Consider the following 14,371-nt stretch of genomic DNA (forward strand, 5'->3'; position numbering starts at 1 on the left):
TAGAGACGGGGTTTCTCCATGTTGGTCAGGCTGGTCTCGAACTCCCGACCTCAGGTGATCCACCCGCCTCAGCCTCCCAAACTGCTGGGATTACAGGCATGAGCCACCGCGCCCGGCCAGACAACACTTTCTTAGCTAAGAACTTTACGAACGTTAATTTATTTCACCCGATAGGTTTATGTGATGGATCCTATGATTATAATTTTACAGAGGAGGAAACTGAGTCGTGGAGTTTATTTCAGGGGCCTGAAGCTACACAGTGGCCAAAAGGCCACACCAGAACCAGGATATGAACCCAGCGTCGGCACACTTAACAATAACTGCACATGCGAATGTGGTATACAGCTGGTGCTCAATAAATGCAGCTGACGCCAAGTCTGATCTCCCTGCTGGAGGCCAAGCCCCCCCCCCCCAAGATATGGCCGCCCCCATCCCCGACTTGAAACAGGGCTGTGTATACAGCAGGTGATTACTAAGTGCACCACGGTGATGTTAAGGCAGCAAGGTGGGAATCCTGCCAAAAGGGGAGGGGAGGAGGCAGGGTAGTGTGTGTCTGATTACGCTGAGGACAGGACAGACGTGGATGGAGTGCCTGCTGTGTGCCAGGCTCTGGGAGGGCAGGGCCATTGTCCCTCTAACCTGAGAGCTATGGGAGTCCACTTGTCTGTGGTCACGTCAGGACTCCAGCCCGGCCCAGGCTCTGTGTGTCCCCGGGTGCCCTCGCCCCGCCTGTTCCTGGAGTCAGGCCCGTTGGTTCCCTTCCCCTCCCCTTGTCCCGGAGCCAGGAGGACGTTGGTTCTTGCAACAGCCTTGGCCCTGCCGTTGCAGCTGGAACATCATGGGGGGGATGGGAAGAGGAACGGGGCCCGGAGCCTGGGGCTGGGTCCTGGGAATCCCATCCCCGTGGCTGGGGCTCCAGCTCCCCTGCCAGTTCCTCCAGGCAGAAGCCCTCAGGCTTGGGTGAACATCCTCATTCCAGCCTCCTGGCCTGGGCAGGAATTCTCTCTCCAGCACCCCTGCCTGCCGGTCCCCTGCCTCAGGTGGGGAGGGCTTTGGGGAAGCTCACCAAGGCAGAAGGGCGGGAGAGACCGTCAGAGCCTCAGCTGCTGTCCAGGGACTGACCGTGAGCCTGGGTGAGAGTGAGTTCCCCGTTGTGGGTGACTGCCAAGGACAGGATGGAAGGCCCGGCCCTGAGAGTGAGCCCTGAGGTTCAGGGAGCAAGGCTGGAGTGAGCCAGCTCCAGATCTCCGTCCAGCTGTGGGTCCCAGAGACCTGGGTTAAACTTGCAGCTCCTGGGGAGGCCCTTGACATGCCTCAGTTTCCTCATCCCAAACAGGAACCCTGAGAAGGATCAGGGAGGTGCCTGTTGCACCGTGAGTGCCCGACACAGCTGCATGTGGCTGGTATCACAGGGCCCTGGGTAAACTGAGGCAGGCGACACAGCTGCATGTGGCCAGTATCACAGGGCCCTGGGTAAACTGAGGCAGGCGACACAGCTGCATGTGGCCGGTATCACAGGGCCCTGGGTAAACTGAGGCAGGCGACACAGCTGCATGTGGCCGGTATCACAGGGCCCTGGGTAAACTGAGGCAGGCGACACAGCTGCATGTGGCCGGTATCACAGGGCCCTGGGTAAACTGAGCCAGGTGAGGCCACCCGCATTAAGCCCCACAGGTCTAGGTTTGGCAGGTTTGGCAAAAACACAGCAATGCTCAGTAAAACCTGGGCATTTCGGGTAAGTATATCCTTATACTTAAATTAAGACTTAAGTATTTAAGTCTTAATTTATTAAAGACTTACTGGGACAGACTTAAATTAAAAAAAAAAAAAAAAACCTCTGAGACCAGCCCGGCCAACACAGAGAAACCCGGTCTGTACTAAAAACACAAAAATCAGCCGCGTGTGGTGATTTCACCTGTAATCTCAGGTGGCTGAGGCAGGAGAATCACTTGAACCTGGGAGGCAGAGGTTGCAGTGAGCCAAGATTGTGCCACCGTACTCCAGCCTGGGCGACAAATCAAGACTCTGTCTCCAAAAAACTAAATAAAAGACCCACGTCCATTATTTGACATTCAAACGCGATTGTGCATCCTGAATTTTGTCTGGCGGCCCCACCGGAGCCAACCCCAGCCTCTTGCCCCCTTTCTCCCCCTTTTCATCAACGCCCTGTGCCAGGAGAGAGGAAGTGGGGGGCGCCGGCCAGCCGTGGGGCAATGTAACGGCCTCCTGGCACAGGGCTATAAGAGAAGCCGGGTGGGCACGGAGGGGCAGAGACCCCAGAGACCAGCCTCACCATGACCCTTGGCTGCCGACTCTCCTGCCTTTTCCTCGCCGGTGTCCTGCCGGCCTTGCTGCTGGAGGGTGAGTCCTTGTGTCCATCCTTCCGCTGCTCCCTCTGTCCCTGGGGTTCTGTTCCCACTTCTTCATGGTGGGCCCCACCAGTGTGGGTCCCTCATCCTCACTGGGGAGGTGCCATCTGGGACAAGGGGACCAGGAGAAGAGACTGAGGTTCTGAGTGGTGAAACCACCACCAGGAGCCCAGAGTTGGGGTTTGCAAACCGAGGCGGGGGGGGGGGCTCGCAGGGCGCCCTCTGGGTTCAAGTCCAGGTCTGGCTGTGCCTTGGAGGGGCACCGTGGGGAGGTCCCTTTGCCTCTCCGTGCCTCAGTTTCCCTCATCTGAACAACAGGGGTGTGAATGGTCCTGATCCCGTGGGCTCCTGGTGGGGGATCCCGTGGGTTCCTGGCGGTGGGTCCCGTGGGTTCCTGCCGGTGGGTCCCGCGGGTTCCTGGTGGGGTATCCAGGGGCCCCGTGGCCGGGAAGGCACTCAGCACCCACACCCGGTGTGTCCCCAGGCCCCGCGCTGGCCTCGGAGATTGTGGGCGGTCGGCGAGCGCAGCCCCACGCGTGGCCCTTCATGGCGTCCCTGCAGCGGCGTGGAGGGCACTTCTGCGGCGCCACCCTGATTGCGCCCAACTTCGTCATGTCGGCCGCGCACTGCGTGGCGAACGTGTGAGTGCCATGAGGGTGTGCGCCCGGCTCGGACCCGCGTCCCGGTCTGAGAACGGTCGGGGGAGGCCAGGGCCCCGGGGCGGCTCCGGCACCTTCCCCCGCAGGCCTCTCGGGTGGGGACCCCCTGACCCCCAGGGCGCCCCTCGCCACCGCCTCTCCTCCCAGCAGAAACTTCCGCTCCGTGCGCGTGGTCCTGGGAGCCCATAACCTGCAGCGGCGGGAGCGCACCCGGCAGGTGTTCGCCGTGCAGCGCGTCTTCGAAAACGGCTACGACCCCATCAACTTGCTCAACGACATCGTGGTTCTCCAGGTGCCGCGGGGCGCGGGGGGAAGGGACACCCGGGGCGGGGGGCGCAGGGGCAGAGGCCAGAGGCCTGGGGAGGGTGGAGGTGGCGACGCTGGGGCGCGTCGGGGCCGCTTGTGGGGACCTGGGGTGGAACCGTGGGCTGGGCGAGCCCCTCTCTGTGCCTCAGTCTTCACCTCCGGGAAACGGGAAAATACCCGCTATGGGCTGTTGAGGGATGAAATGAGATTGTGCAGGCAAGCCCGGATTTGCTGTCAATCAACAAACTTTCGGTGATTCTTTGTGTCTCTCCCTTCACCAGCCCTGTGGCCGAGGGCAGGGGCCGCCTCTGTCTTTGGGAAATGGGGCCCGTGTATCCGGCTTACAGTTCTGATTCAATCCCTGGGGACCCGGCGCGGTGGCTCACGCCTGTCATCCCAGCACTTTGGGAGGCCGAGGCGGGTGGATCACAAGGTCAGGTGTTCAAGACCAGCCTGACCAACATGGTGAAACCCTGTCTCTACCAAAATACAAAAAAATGTAGCTGGGCATGGTGGCAGGCGCCTGTAATCCCAGCTGCTCGGGAGGCTGAGGCAGGAGAATGGCTTGAACTCGGAAGGCGGAGGTTGCAGTGAGCTGAGATCGTGCCATTGCACTCCAGGCTGGGTCTCAGGAAAAAAAAAAAAAAGTTACTCCCTGGGAAGGGTGAGGAGAGTTTCATGACATGTCACTCAATTTTCTCATAATTGTCACCCAGTTCAGTGACATGATCGAGACTCACTACAGCCTCCACCTCCTGGGCTCAAGCCATCTTCTCACCTTGGCCTTGGGGGTAGCTGGAACCACAGGTGCCACCAACATGTCCACCACGTCCACCACGGCTGGCTGATACACACATATATATATACACACATTTTTTTGGGGGGGGGGGATGGAGTCTCGCTCTGTTGCCCAGGCTGGAGTGCAGCAGTACAATCTTAGCTCACTGCAGCTTCCACCTCCTGGGTTCAAGCGATTCTCCTGCCTCAGCCTCCCAGGTAGCTGAGATTACAGGCGTGCACCACCACGCCGGGCTAATTTTTGGTATTTTTAGTAGAGACAGGGTTTCACCATGTTGGCCAGTCTGGTCTTGATCTCCTGACCTCGGCCTCCCAATGTGCTGGGACTACCGGTGTGAGCAACCACGCCTGGCAACATCTGGTTAATTTTTTATTTTAATTTTTTGAGACACAGTCTTGCTCTGTTGCCCAGGCTGGAGTGCAGTGGCTCAATCTGGGTCACTGCAATCTCCGCCTCCCAGGTTCAAGCAATTATCCTGCCTCAGCCTCCGGAGTAGCTGGGATTACAGGTGCCTGCCATCAAGCCTGGCTAATTGTTGGTATTTTTAGTAGAGACGGGGTTTCACCGTGTTAGCCAGGATGGTCTCGATCTCCTGACCTTGTGATCCACCCGCCTTGGCCTCCCAAAGTGCTGGGATTACAGGCGTGAGCCACCGCACCTGGCATTTTTTTTTATTGTTGTAGACATGGGGCTTTGCCAGCTTGCCCAGGCTGGTCTTGAACTACTGGCCTCAACTGATCCTCCTGCCTCGCCCTCTCAAAGTGCTGGGCTTACAGGCGTGAGCCACCGCGCCCGGCTGTAGTTTTTCTGTTAATTGAGCACCTACTGCTTCCTGCCACATCCAGGGACAACCTCCAACGCCCTGAGCCTTGGTGATGGCTCCCCTGCACAGATGGGGAAACTGAGGCTCGCCTTGGGGAGCAGATTGCAGGGTGGGTGTCCTGCTCTGCAGGATCCCAGAACCACAGTGGAACCTGAGATGGGGAAACTGAGGCCCGCAGAGGGGAGGGTCATCACCACTGCCCCGCGTGACGCACTGACGATCTGTCACCCCCACCACAGCTCAATGGGTCGGCCACCATCAACAACAATGTGCGGGTGGCCCAGCTGCCGGCCCAGGGCCGCCGCGTGGGTAACGGGGTGCAGTGCCTGGCCATGGGCTGGGGCCATCTGGGCGGGAACCGTGGGATCGCCAGTGTCCTGCAGGAGCTCAACGTGACGGTGGTGACGTCCCTCTGCCGCCGTGGCAACGTCTGCACTCTCGTGAGGCGTCGGCGGGCCGGCGTCTGCTTTGTACGTGCCCCGGGGGTCCCTCTGCTCCCCACCTGCTCCCAGCCCGGATTGCAGCAACAGGCACTGTGGCTAGACCCTAGGAGGGACTTCCCAACCCTGACAGGTGGCGGGCAGGTGGGCGGGGCCTCCCAGTCCAGCTTCCCCACCTTGTCTGCCTCCACAGGGGGACTCTGGCAGCCCCTTGGTCTGCAACGGGCTAATCCACGGAATTGCCTCGTTCGTCCGGGGAGGCTGTGCCTCGGGGCTCTACCCCGATGCCTTTGCCCCGGTGGCACTGTTTGTAAACTGGATCAACTCCATCATCCAACGCTCCGAGGACCACCCGTGTTCCCTGGACCCGGCCAGCAGGACCCACTGAGAAGGACCCCCTGGGTCACCTCAGCTGCCCACAGCCGCGTTCTCCAGCATCTGGTACAATAAACATCCCTCCGTTTTGTAGAATGTGTTTGATATTCATTGGCTGTGTGACTGGGTGTTGAAAATGGTCAGTAGGTCGGGCGTGGTGGCTCACACCTGTAATCCCAGCACTTTGAGAGGTTGAGGCCGGTGGATCCCTTGAGCTCAGGAGTTCAAGATCAGCCTGGGCAACATAGCAAGACCCCCTCTTTATTAATAAAATAAAATAGAATGGCCCAAGCCTGGAACAGTGGCTCACGCCGGTAATCCCAGCACTTTGGGAGGCCGAGACGGGCAAATCATCTGAGGTCTAAAGTTCGTGACCAGCCTGACCAACATGGAGAAACCCCGTTTCTACTAAAAATACAAAATGAGCTGGGCGTGGCAGCGCATGCCTGTAATCCCAGCTACTCGGGAGGCTGAGGCAGGAGAATCGCCTGAATTCCGGGAGGCGGAGGTTGCAGTGAGCCGAGATCGCTCCATTGCACTCCAGCCTGGGCAACAAGAGCGAAACTCCGTCTCAAAAATAAATAAATAACATAACATAATAATAGTAATAATAATAGTAATAATAATAATAATCATCATCATCATCCAACTGAAATGTTCCAGAGCGTCTTGGGCATCGCTGGAGTAAGCCACCACCAGGGGGCAGCAGAGCCAGGGCAATGGAGCAAGAAGTGACTTCCCCACGTTCTATTTTTTTTTTTCTTTCTTTCTTTTTTTTTTAGATAGAGTCTCACTCTGTTGCCAGGCTGGAGTGCAGTGGGGCAATCTCGGCTCACTGCAACCTCCACCTCCCAGGCTCAAGAGATTCTCCTGCCTCAGCCTCCCGAATAGCTGGGATGACAGGTGCCCGCCACCACGCCCGGCTAATTTTTGCATTTTTAGTAGAGACCGTGTTTTACCATATTGGTCAGGCTGGTCTCGAACTCCTGACCTCAGGCGATCCACCCACCTCGGCCTCACAAAGTGCTGGGATTACAGGCATGAGCCACCACGCATGGCCCATTCTATTTTTTTCTGTTTTATTTTTGAGACAGGGTCTTGCTATGTTGCCCAGACTGGTCTTGAACTCCTGGGCCCAAGCCATCTTCCCACCTCGGCCTCCCAAAGTGCTGGGATCACAGGCGTGAGCCACCGCGCCTGGCCTTGTTACATTATTTTCTATTCTCTGTGCATATGAAATAATCCACAGGGGGCCAGGCACAGTGGCTCATACCTGTAGTCCCAGCACTTTGGGAGGCTGAGGCGGGTGGATCACTGGAGGTCAGAAGTTCGAAACCAGCCTGGCCAACATGGCGAAACCCCATCTCTACTAAAAACACAAAATCTAGCCGAGTGTGGTTGCACATGCCTGTAATCCCAGCTACTCAGGAGACTGAGGCAGGAGAAGGGCGTGAACCCAGGAGATGGAGGTTGCAGTGAGCTGAGATCGCGCTCCTGCACTCCAGCCTGGGTGACAGAGCAAGACCCTGTCTCAAAAAAAAAAGAAGAAGAAGAAAGAAAGAGAAAGAAAGAAAAGAAGGAAAGAAGGAAGAAAGAAGGGAAAGGAAAGGAAAGGAAAGGAAGAAAGGAAAAAAAGAAAAGAAAGAAAGGGAAAAGAAAGAAGTGAGGCCGGGCGCAGTGGCCTGTAATCCCAGCAATTTGGGAGGCCGAGGCGGACGGATCATGAGGTCAGGAGATCGAGACCATCCTGGCCAACATGATGAAACCCCGTCTCTACTAAAAATACACAAAATTAGCTGGGCGTGGTGGCGGATGCCTGTAGTCCCAGCTACTTGGGAGGCTGAGATAGGAGAATGGTGTGAACCTGGGAGGTGGATGTTACAGTGAGCAGACATCACGCCACTGCACTCCATCTTGGGTGACAGAGCAAGACTCCTTTAAAAAAAAAAAAAAGAAAGAAAAGAAAGAAATGATCCACGGTGAAGAGAAAAGCTGGGTGAATCCCATGTGCTGCTCCCCCTGGAGACGATGTCCGAGGTCCTCCCCACAAGGTACCCCCATCCTTCGGTCCCCGCACCATGGATTCACGCAACGTGAATCCCACTGGCCCCTGGGGGTAGATGTGAAAAATGGAGCTACACCATGAGCAGGCCTGCAGTCCCAGCCCTTCCGGAGGCTGAGGTAGGAGGATCAGTTGAGCCCGGGAGGTCGAGGAGGCTGCAGGGAGCTATGATCGCACCACTGCACTCGAGCCTGGACAAAGAGCAGGACCCTGTCTGTAATAAAATAAAAACAACACACACAAATCCCCACCTCACAGAAGGCCCCATGGCCCAGATTCTGAAAAGTATTTTATTTTAATTTTTTTTGTAGAGAGGGGGTCTCACCATGTTCCCCAAGCTGGCCTCGAATTCCTGGGCTCAAGAGATCCTCCTATCTTGTTTCCCAACGTGCTAGGATGGTAGGTGGGAGCCACTGTGCCCGGCCAGCCCTGACTGTGTTCATCAGAACCTGCCCTCAGTGAGCAGTTTGGGAGGGGGCGTGTGATCCAGGCTCCGCCAACCCAAGGCAACCTTGAGACTTGGCTGGAGTGATGAAGAATTTTAGGAGGGGCCCATTGAGCCACTGGGTTGAGTATGGGGTCCCCGGAAGCACACCAGGGGAGCCTGGTTAGGAGAGACGCCATCAGAGAAGAAAGGAGAAGCCAGAGGCAGACACTGGATATTCTTCAGGCACCTGGATCAAGCCACACCTGAAGGTGGCCTCCCTGAACTTTCCATATAACTTTCATGATTCAGGCTCCACCCAGTTTGTTTTGGTTTTCCTGTCCTTTGTAGCCAGTCTTCCCAGCTGCCTCTGCCTTGGCCTTTCCAACATTCTATTTGTCAGGACGTCAAGCCCCAGAGGTCACAGAGACAGAAACAAGGGTGTCAAGTGACCTTTCTATCCCCATCAGGCCTTCTCTCTAATTTGGAGGAGGAAGAGAAGAAGCGGGGGGTAGCAGGACAAGGAAGTGGGTTGTTTACATGCTGAGGCCTCCAACTAGGATTGTGAAACAAGGCTCGGAGACTCTGTGTCTGGTGAAGTTGGGGCCACGGGGCTGGGGTGGGTGCAGTCCCCCTCTCTGCCTCCCACCCATCTGAGGGACTGCCCTCCACCCAGGGCCAGCAGGCCGTCAGGCTTACAGAGGCCGGAGGGTCTCCCAGCGACTTGTGGACTCTGGTGTGAGTCTGGCAGGAGGTAACCCAGTCACTGGGAGGGCGGAGGCTGGGCGGGCAGGTTCCCCTTTCCCCAGCTGGGCCGCTGCCCACCCCGTGGACAGGGCCCCTGGGAGCCTCCCGCCCCCTCCACCCTTATAAAAGCAGCCCCAGGGTCCCGCCTGGGTCAGTGTCTCAGCCACAGCGGCTTCACCATGCACAGCTGGGAGCGCCTGGCAGTTCTGGTCCTCCTGGGAGTGGCCGCCTGCGGTGAGGGGCCTGGGCCTGGGGTGAGGGGCGGGGTGTGTAGGGGCGTGGGCCAGGTGCTCCCCTTGGTCACACAGACGGTCCTCCAGCCCCTCCAGGTGGGCAGGAAGGGGGTGTCTCTTCTCACCAATGGAAGGCTCTGAACGCTGAGAAATTCTAGAAGATTCTTTTGGAAATTGGCACTTTCTGGAATCAGCTTTTCTTGCAGACAGAGTCTGATGTCTGTGTGGAAAATGGTTCTGCCTAGGCACTGGTTAGCTCAGCCCTATTTCTCTTATGTCCAACTGGAAGGCATTGTGCCCAGGGCGGGGAGCTGGGATCTGCCCCCCATCCCCGGCCCACTGTGGGTTCCGCCCTCGGGGGCATTCTGGCCTACGCATATCTGAGTTTGCAACACCAAGGGGCCCCAAGACGGAGATGGAATTCTTTCTTTTCTTTCTTTTTTTTTTTTTTTGAGAGGGAGTCTGGCTCCGTCGCCCGGGCTGGAGTGCAGTGGTGTGATCTCGGCTCACTGCAACCTCCGACTCCCGGGTTCAAGCGATTCTCCTGCCTCAGTTTCCCGAGTAACTGGGATTATAGGCCACACCGGCTAATTTTTTGTATTTCTTTTTATAGTAGTGACGGGCGTTTCACCGTATTGGCCAGGCTGGTCTCGAACTCCTGACCTCGTGATCTGCCCCCCCCCCCCACCGCCCCCACTGCCCCTTCGGCTTCCCAAAGTGCTGGAAACAGCGACCTGAGATGGGATTCTTCGGGGGAGCGGCCTGCGGGGGTGAAAGCTGGGATCCCGCCAGGCGGCCTCGCCCGGGGGTGGAGTCCACCCCGCGGCCCTCACATGCCCGCCCACCCACAGCGGCGCAGCCCCGCGGTCGGATCCTGGGCGGCAGAGAGGCCGAGGCCCACGCGCGGCCCTACATGGCGTCGGTGCAGGTGAACGGCGAGCACCTGTGCGGCGGCGTCCTGGTGGCCGAGCAGTGGGTGCTGAGCGCGGCGCACTGCCTGGAGGACGCGTGAGTGCCCGCGCCGCGCGGGGGAAGAGCCCGGGTGGGGTGGGGGGACTCGGCTGGCACCGACCGCGGACTCCGCCCGGTCCCCAGGGCCGACGGGAAGGTGCAGGTTCTCCTGGGCGCGCACTCCCTGTCGCAGCCGGAGCCCTCCAAGCGCCTGTACGACGTGCTCCGCGCAGTGCCGCACCCGGACAGCCGGCCCGACACCATCGACCACGACCTCCTCCTGCTGCAGGTCGGCCCGGTGTAGCGCAGTCCCTGCTGAGGCGCTGGGACCCCCGGCCCACCCTCACTCCACCCCGCCCCGGGTCCAGGGTCCAGCCTCGACCTCTCCTGCTGCATGCGGACCCCGCCCCACAACCCCCGCACCCTCACCCCGGGTCCAGCCTCGACCTCTGCGGCTGCACTGGGAGCCCCCCCATCCCCTGCATCCCCACCCCAGGTCCAGCCTCGACCTCTGCGGCTGCACTGGGGACGCTCGCACCCACCCCACCCCCACCTGCACCCCCACCCAGGGTCTAGCCTAGATCTCTCCTGCTGCAGAGACCCCCGTCCCTGCCCTGATGCCCACCTCTCCCCCTGCCCTGATGCCCACCTCCCCCTTCCCGTCTCCCCGAGCCTCGCGGCATCCTCCCCGGCCTCGCACCCCCGCACCCCAACCTTGACGTCCGCCTCCATCCCTAGCTGTCCGAGAAGGCCACGCTGGGCCCTGCTGTGCGCCCCCTGCCCTGGCAGCGCGTGGATCGCGACGTGGAGCCGGGCACTCTCTGCGACGTGGCCGGCTGGGGCATAGTCAGCCACGCGGGCCGCCGCCCGGACCGCCTGCAGCACGTGCTCTTGCCAGTGCTGGACCGCGCCACCTGCAACCGGCGCACGCACCACGACGGCGCCATCACCCAGCGTATGATGTGCGCGGAGAGCAACCGCCGGGACAGCTGCAAAGTGAGCCTTCAGGAGGAACGGGAGGGCCTGGGAGGAAACGCGGGGCCCGCAGGACGGGGGCAGGTCCCGAAGAGGGGAAGGGAAGCGGGGGGGCAAGTAGGAACGGGGCCCAGGCAAGGGGCGGGGCGCGTGGAGGGGCGGGACCCGAAGGGGCGGGGCATGAGGGCGGTATATGGGCGGGGCCTGGATGGGGCGGGGCCTGTGGGATGAGGTGGGGTCATGGCGGCGGGGCATGAGGGCGGCCTGTGGGCGGGGCCTGGACGAGGGGCGGGGCCTGTGGGATGAGGCGGGGCTGTGGGGGCGGGGCCTGGAGAAGGTGCAGGGCCTGTGGAGAGGGTGGGGCTGAAGAAAGGTCAGGGCGGGCAAAATGGGCAGGAACGGGTGGGATGTGGAAGGACTTGTGGGTTAGGGTTGGGATAGGGGGCGGGCCTCGAGGAGGGGGCGGAGTCCAGTAACAGAGGGACTACAAGGGGGCGAGGCCAGGAAGCGGGGTGGGGCATGAGGGGCGGGGCCTGGAGGAAGGGGCGGGGCAGGTGGATGGGGCGGGGCAGGTGGACGGGGCGGGGCAGGTGGACGGGGCGGGAACCTCTGAAGGGGCTGGGCTGGTGCAGAGTGGAATCCCTGCTGCGGCGGGGAAGAGAAGGGGTCCTGAGCAGGGCCGAGGCCTAGGACAAGTCGAGGGTTGCGTGGTAGCCAGGGCCAAGATTGGGTGGGGCTCTAAGGAAGGGGCGTGCCTGAGGTGAGTGGGGATTGAGCAGAGCAGGTGGCCACTGAGACGGGTTAGGGCAGAAGTGGGATCTGCGGTAAGTCGAAGCCTGGAAGAGCAGGGATGAGGTGTGGGACCCCATCCTGGAAAGGGCCTGGAGTGGGGTGGGGTAGGGGGAACACGTGGTGAGATTGAGGCCAGAGGGGGTGTGGCCAGGAGCTGGGGGCGGGCATAGAGGGGCGTGGCTTGTAGGTGCGGCCTATGCGATGGGCGTGGCAGGGGATATTGACCAGTGAAGACCAAATTAAGGCGGGAGGGAGGAGCGAGAATTGTGGGGCGGGAACTGCAGCCAGGTGAGGGGGTCGGGCGTGTGGGGCCGGGGTGGACGCGGGCCGTCCCTCACGGCCCCGTCCTGTGCCCACAGGGCGACTCCGGGGGCCCGCTGGTGTGCGGGGGCGTGCTCGAGGGCGTGGTCACCTCGGGCTCGCGAGTTTGCGGCAACCGCAAGAAGCCCGGGATCTACACGCGCGTGGCGAGCTATGCGGCCTGGATCGACAGCGTCCTGGCCTAGGACGCTGGGGCCTGAAGATCGGGGTCACCGGAGCAATAAAGTCGTGAGCAATAAAGTCATCCACTCCTGCATCTGGTTGGTCTTTATTGAGCACCTACTATATGCAGAGGGGTAGACCGAGGTGGGAGGATCACTGGATCTCAGGAGTTCGAGATAAGCCTGGGCCACATAGCGCGACTCCATCTCTACAAAAAAATAAAAAATTAGCTGGGCAGTTGGGGGGCATGGAGGTGGGCACTTGTGGTTGCAGCTACTCAGGAGGCTGAGGATGACTTGAGCCCGGGAAGTCGAGGCTGCAGTGAGCTGTGACCTGGGAAACAGTGAAATCTTGTCTCTCTCTCTAAAAAAAAAAAAAAAAAAAAAAAGACGTGGTGGCTCATGCCTGTAATCCTAGCACTTTGGGAGGCTGAGGCGGGTGGATCATTTGAGGTCAGGAGTTTGAGACCAGCCTGGCCAACATGGTGAAACCCCGTCTCTACTTAAAAAAAAAAAAAAAAAAAAAAAAAGCCAGGCTGGCGGTGGGCACCTGTAATCCCAGCTACTCAGGAGGCTGAGGCAGGAGAATCACTTGAACCCGGGAGGTAGAGGTTGCAGTGAGCTGAGATCGCGCCATTGCACTACAACCTGGGTGACGGCGCGAGACTCTGTCTCAAAACAAAAACAAAAACAGAAACATTAAAAAGAGAGGAAGGCAGGAAGCTGCAGATAAAAAGCCCAAGAACTGAAAATACAGCGCAGAAGTTTGGAGTCCCAGCACCTCCGCGGGGCTGCCGCGGCCACACGGCGGCGCCCTTGCTCCCCCCTGCAAGTCGGAGAAGGGTCACCCCCACCCTCAAACACACACACACACAGAGGGGAAGGCCCGCCAGGCAGGGGTGTCCCCTCCTCGTCTGGCTCGTGTCGCTTCCCTTTGCTTACTAAGGGGAACGTGAGCGTCCACTGCGTGCAAGGCTGTGGGCTGAGACTCAGGTGCACAGAAACGCCGCGAGGCCGTGTTCCTTTGACCCATGTCCCAGAAGGGAAAACGGAGGCTCACAGGGGCTATGAGACTCTCCTGACGTCATACAGAAGCTCCAGGACACAGCCTGGACTTGAACCCAGAGCCGTGGGGCCTGCCTTCACAAACCACCCTGGGTGCGGCCAGACCCACAGCAGGAAGACGCGCAGCGGCGCTTGCTGGGGGCCCCGGACCTCAGGTTACCCTTCTTGGCAAGGCCAGGGAGGACACCTGAGGCCCTGAGCCCTTTCTCCCCCCTGGAGGAGGGGCCAGCCAGGTGCTATCGTAGAAAAAGAGACTGATGGGCTGGACGGGGTGGCTCACGCCTGTAATCCCAGCACTTTGGGAGGCTGAGGTGGGTGGATCACGAGGTCAGGAGATCGAGACCATCCTGGCTAACATGATGAAACCCGGTCTCTACTAAAAATACAAAAAATTAGCCGGGTGCGGTGGCGGCGCCTGTAGTCCCAGCTACTGGGGAGGCTGAGGCAGGAGAATCGCTTGAACCAGCAGGTGGAGCTTGCAGTGAGCAAAGATTGCGCCACCGCACTCCAGCCTGGGCGACAGAGATTCCGTCTCAAAAAAAAAAAAAAAAGAGAAAGAGAAACTGATGGTCTGAGAGGTGGGGGCCACTGGGAGGACGAGGAGGGATGGAATTGAAAATCGTGCTTGGGTGTTTTTCGGGGCTATGGAGCACTCACCCAGGAATCACGCTGACATGCAAGCATGTATTGAGCACTTACTGTGTGCACAGCCCTGGGCCAGGCACGGTTAGACACGTCGAAGCCCCAGCTCTGCTCTTGGGAATTTGATAAATACTGCACTGCATGGAATGGGGTCCATTCAGCCATCTGGTGACCACCACGAAGTTGTAGCTCACTGTGAATTTCACGGGTTTGTTTTTGTTTTTTGA

The 14,371-nt window shown here is 59.5% G+C and overlaps 2 protein-coding genes across 3 annotated transcripts; both read left to right on the forward strand.

Annotated features, from left to right (window-relative positions):
- The first annotated feature begins 2,229 nt into the window (after window positions 1–2,229).
- On the forward strand, window positions 2,230–5,867 carry LOC105486435 (elastase, neutrophil expressed). Of its 2 annotated transcripts, none has more exons than XM_011749301.3 (5): window positions 2,230–2,361; window positions 2,854–3,010; window positions 3,176–3,320; window positions 5,196–5,426; window positions 5,590–5,867. In XM_011749301.3, exons 1-5 carry the CDS (start codon window positions 2,295–2,297, stop codon window positions 5,782–5,784), a joined length of 795 nt encoding a protein of 264 aa, XP_011747603.2. In that variant the 5' UTR covers window positions 2,230–2,294; the 3' UTR covers window positions 5,785–5,867. The 2 variants fall into 2 exon arrangements, with proteins under 2 accessions (XP_011747603.2, XP_011747609.2); XM_011749307.2 differs by having other exon boundaries at window positions 3,179–3,320.
- Window positions 5,868–9,093: 3,226 nt separating this feature from the next.
- LOC105486424 (complement factor D) lies at window positions 9,094–12,532 on the forward strand. Its single transcript, XM_071087520.1, has 5 exons — window positions 9,094–9,238; window positions 10,089–10,245; window positions 10,333–10,477; window positions 10,927–11,184; window positions 12,315–12,532. The coding sequence occupies exons 1-5, from the start codon at window positions 9,184–9,186 to the stop codon at window positions 12,459–12,461; spliced, it is 762 nt and encodes a 253-aa protein (XP_070943621.1). The 5' UTR covers window positions 9,094–9,183; the 3' UTR covers window positions 12,462–12,532.
- The last annotated feature ends 1,839 nt before the right edge of the window (window positions 12,533–14,371 follow it).

The sequence above is a fragment of the Macaca nemestrina genome, chromosome 20, assembly GCF_043159975.1.
Source record: "Macaca nemestrina isolate mMacNem1 chromosome 20, mMacNem.hap1, whole genome shotgun sequence".
In the NCBI taxonomy this organism is placed as follows: domain Eukaryota; kingdom Metazoa; phylum Chordata; class Mammalia; order Primates; family Cercopithecidae; genus Macaca; species Macaca nemestrina.

Coding starts and splice junctions, on each gene's coding strand:
- LOC105486435 (XM_011749301.3), top strand. CDS start 2,295: ATGACCCTTGGCTGCCGACTCTCCTGCCTTTTCCTCGCCGGTGTCCTG. Junction 3,321..5,195: donor ACGACATCGTGGTTCTCCAG/GTGCCGCGGGGC, acceptor CCCCCACCACAG/CTCAATGGGTCGGCCACCAT. Junction 5,427..5,589: donor GGCGGGCCGGCGTCTGCTTT/GTACGTGCCCCG, acceptor CTGCCTCCACAG/GGGGACTCTGGCAGCCCCTT.
- LOC105486424 (XM_071087520.1), top strand. CDS start 9,184: ATGCACAGCTGGGAGCGCCTGGCAGTTCTGGTCCTCCTGGGAGTGGCC. Junction 10,246..10,332: donor GCGCACTGCCTGGAGGACGC/GTGAGTGCCCGC, acceptor CCCGGTCCCCAG/GGCCGACGGGAAGGTGCAGG. Junction 11,185..12,314: donor ACCGCCGGGACAGCTGCAAA/GTGAGCCTTCAG, acceptor CTGTGCCCACAG/GGCGACTCCGGGGGCCCGCT.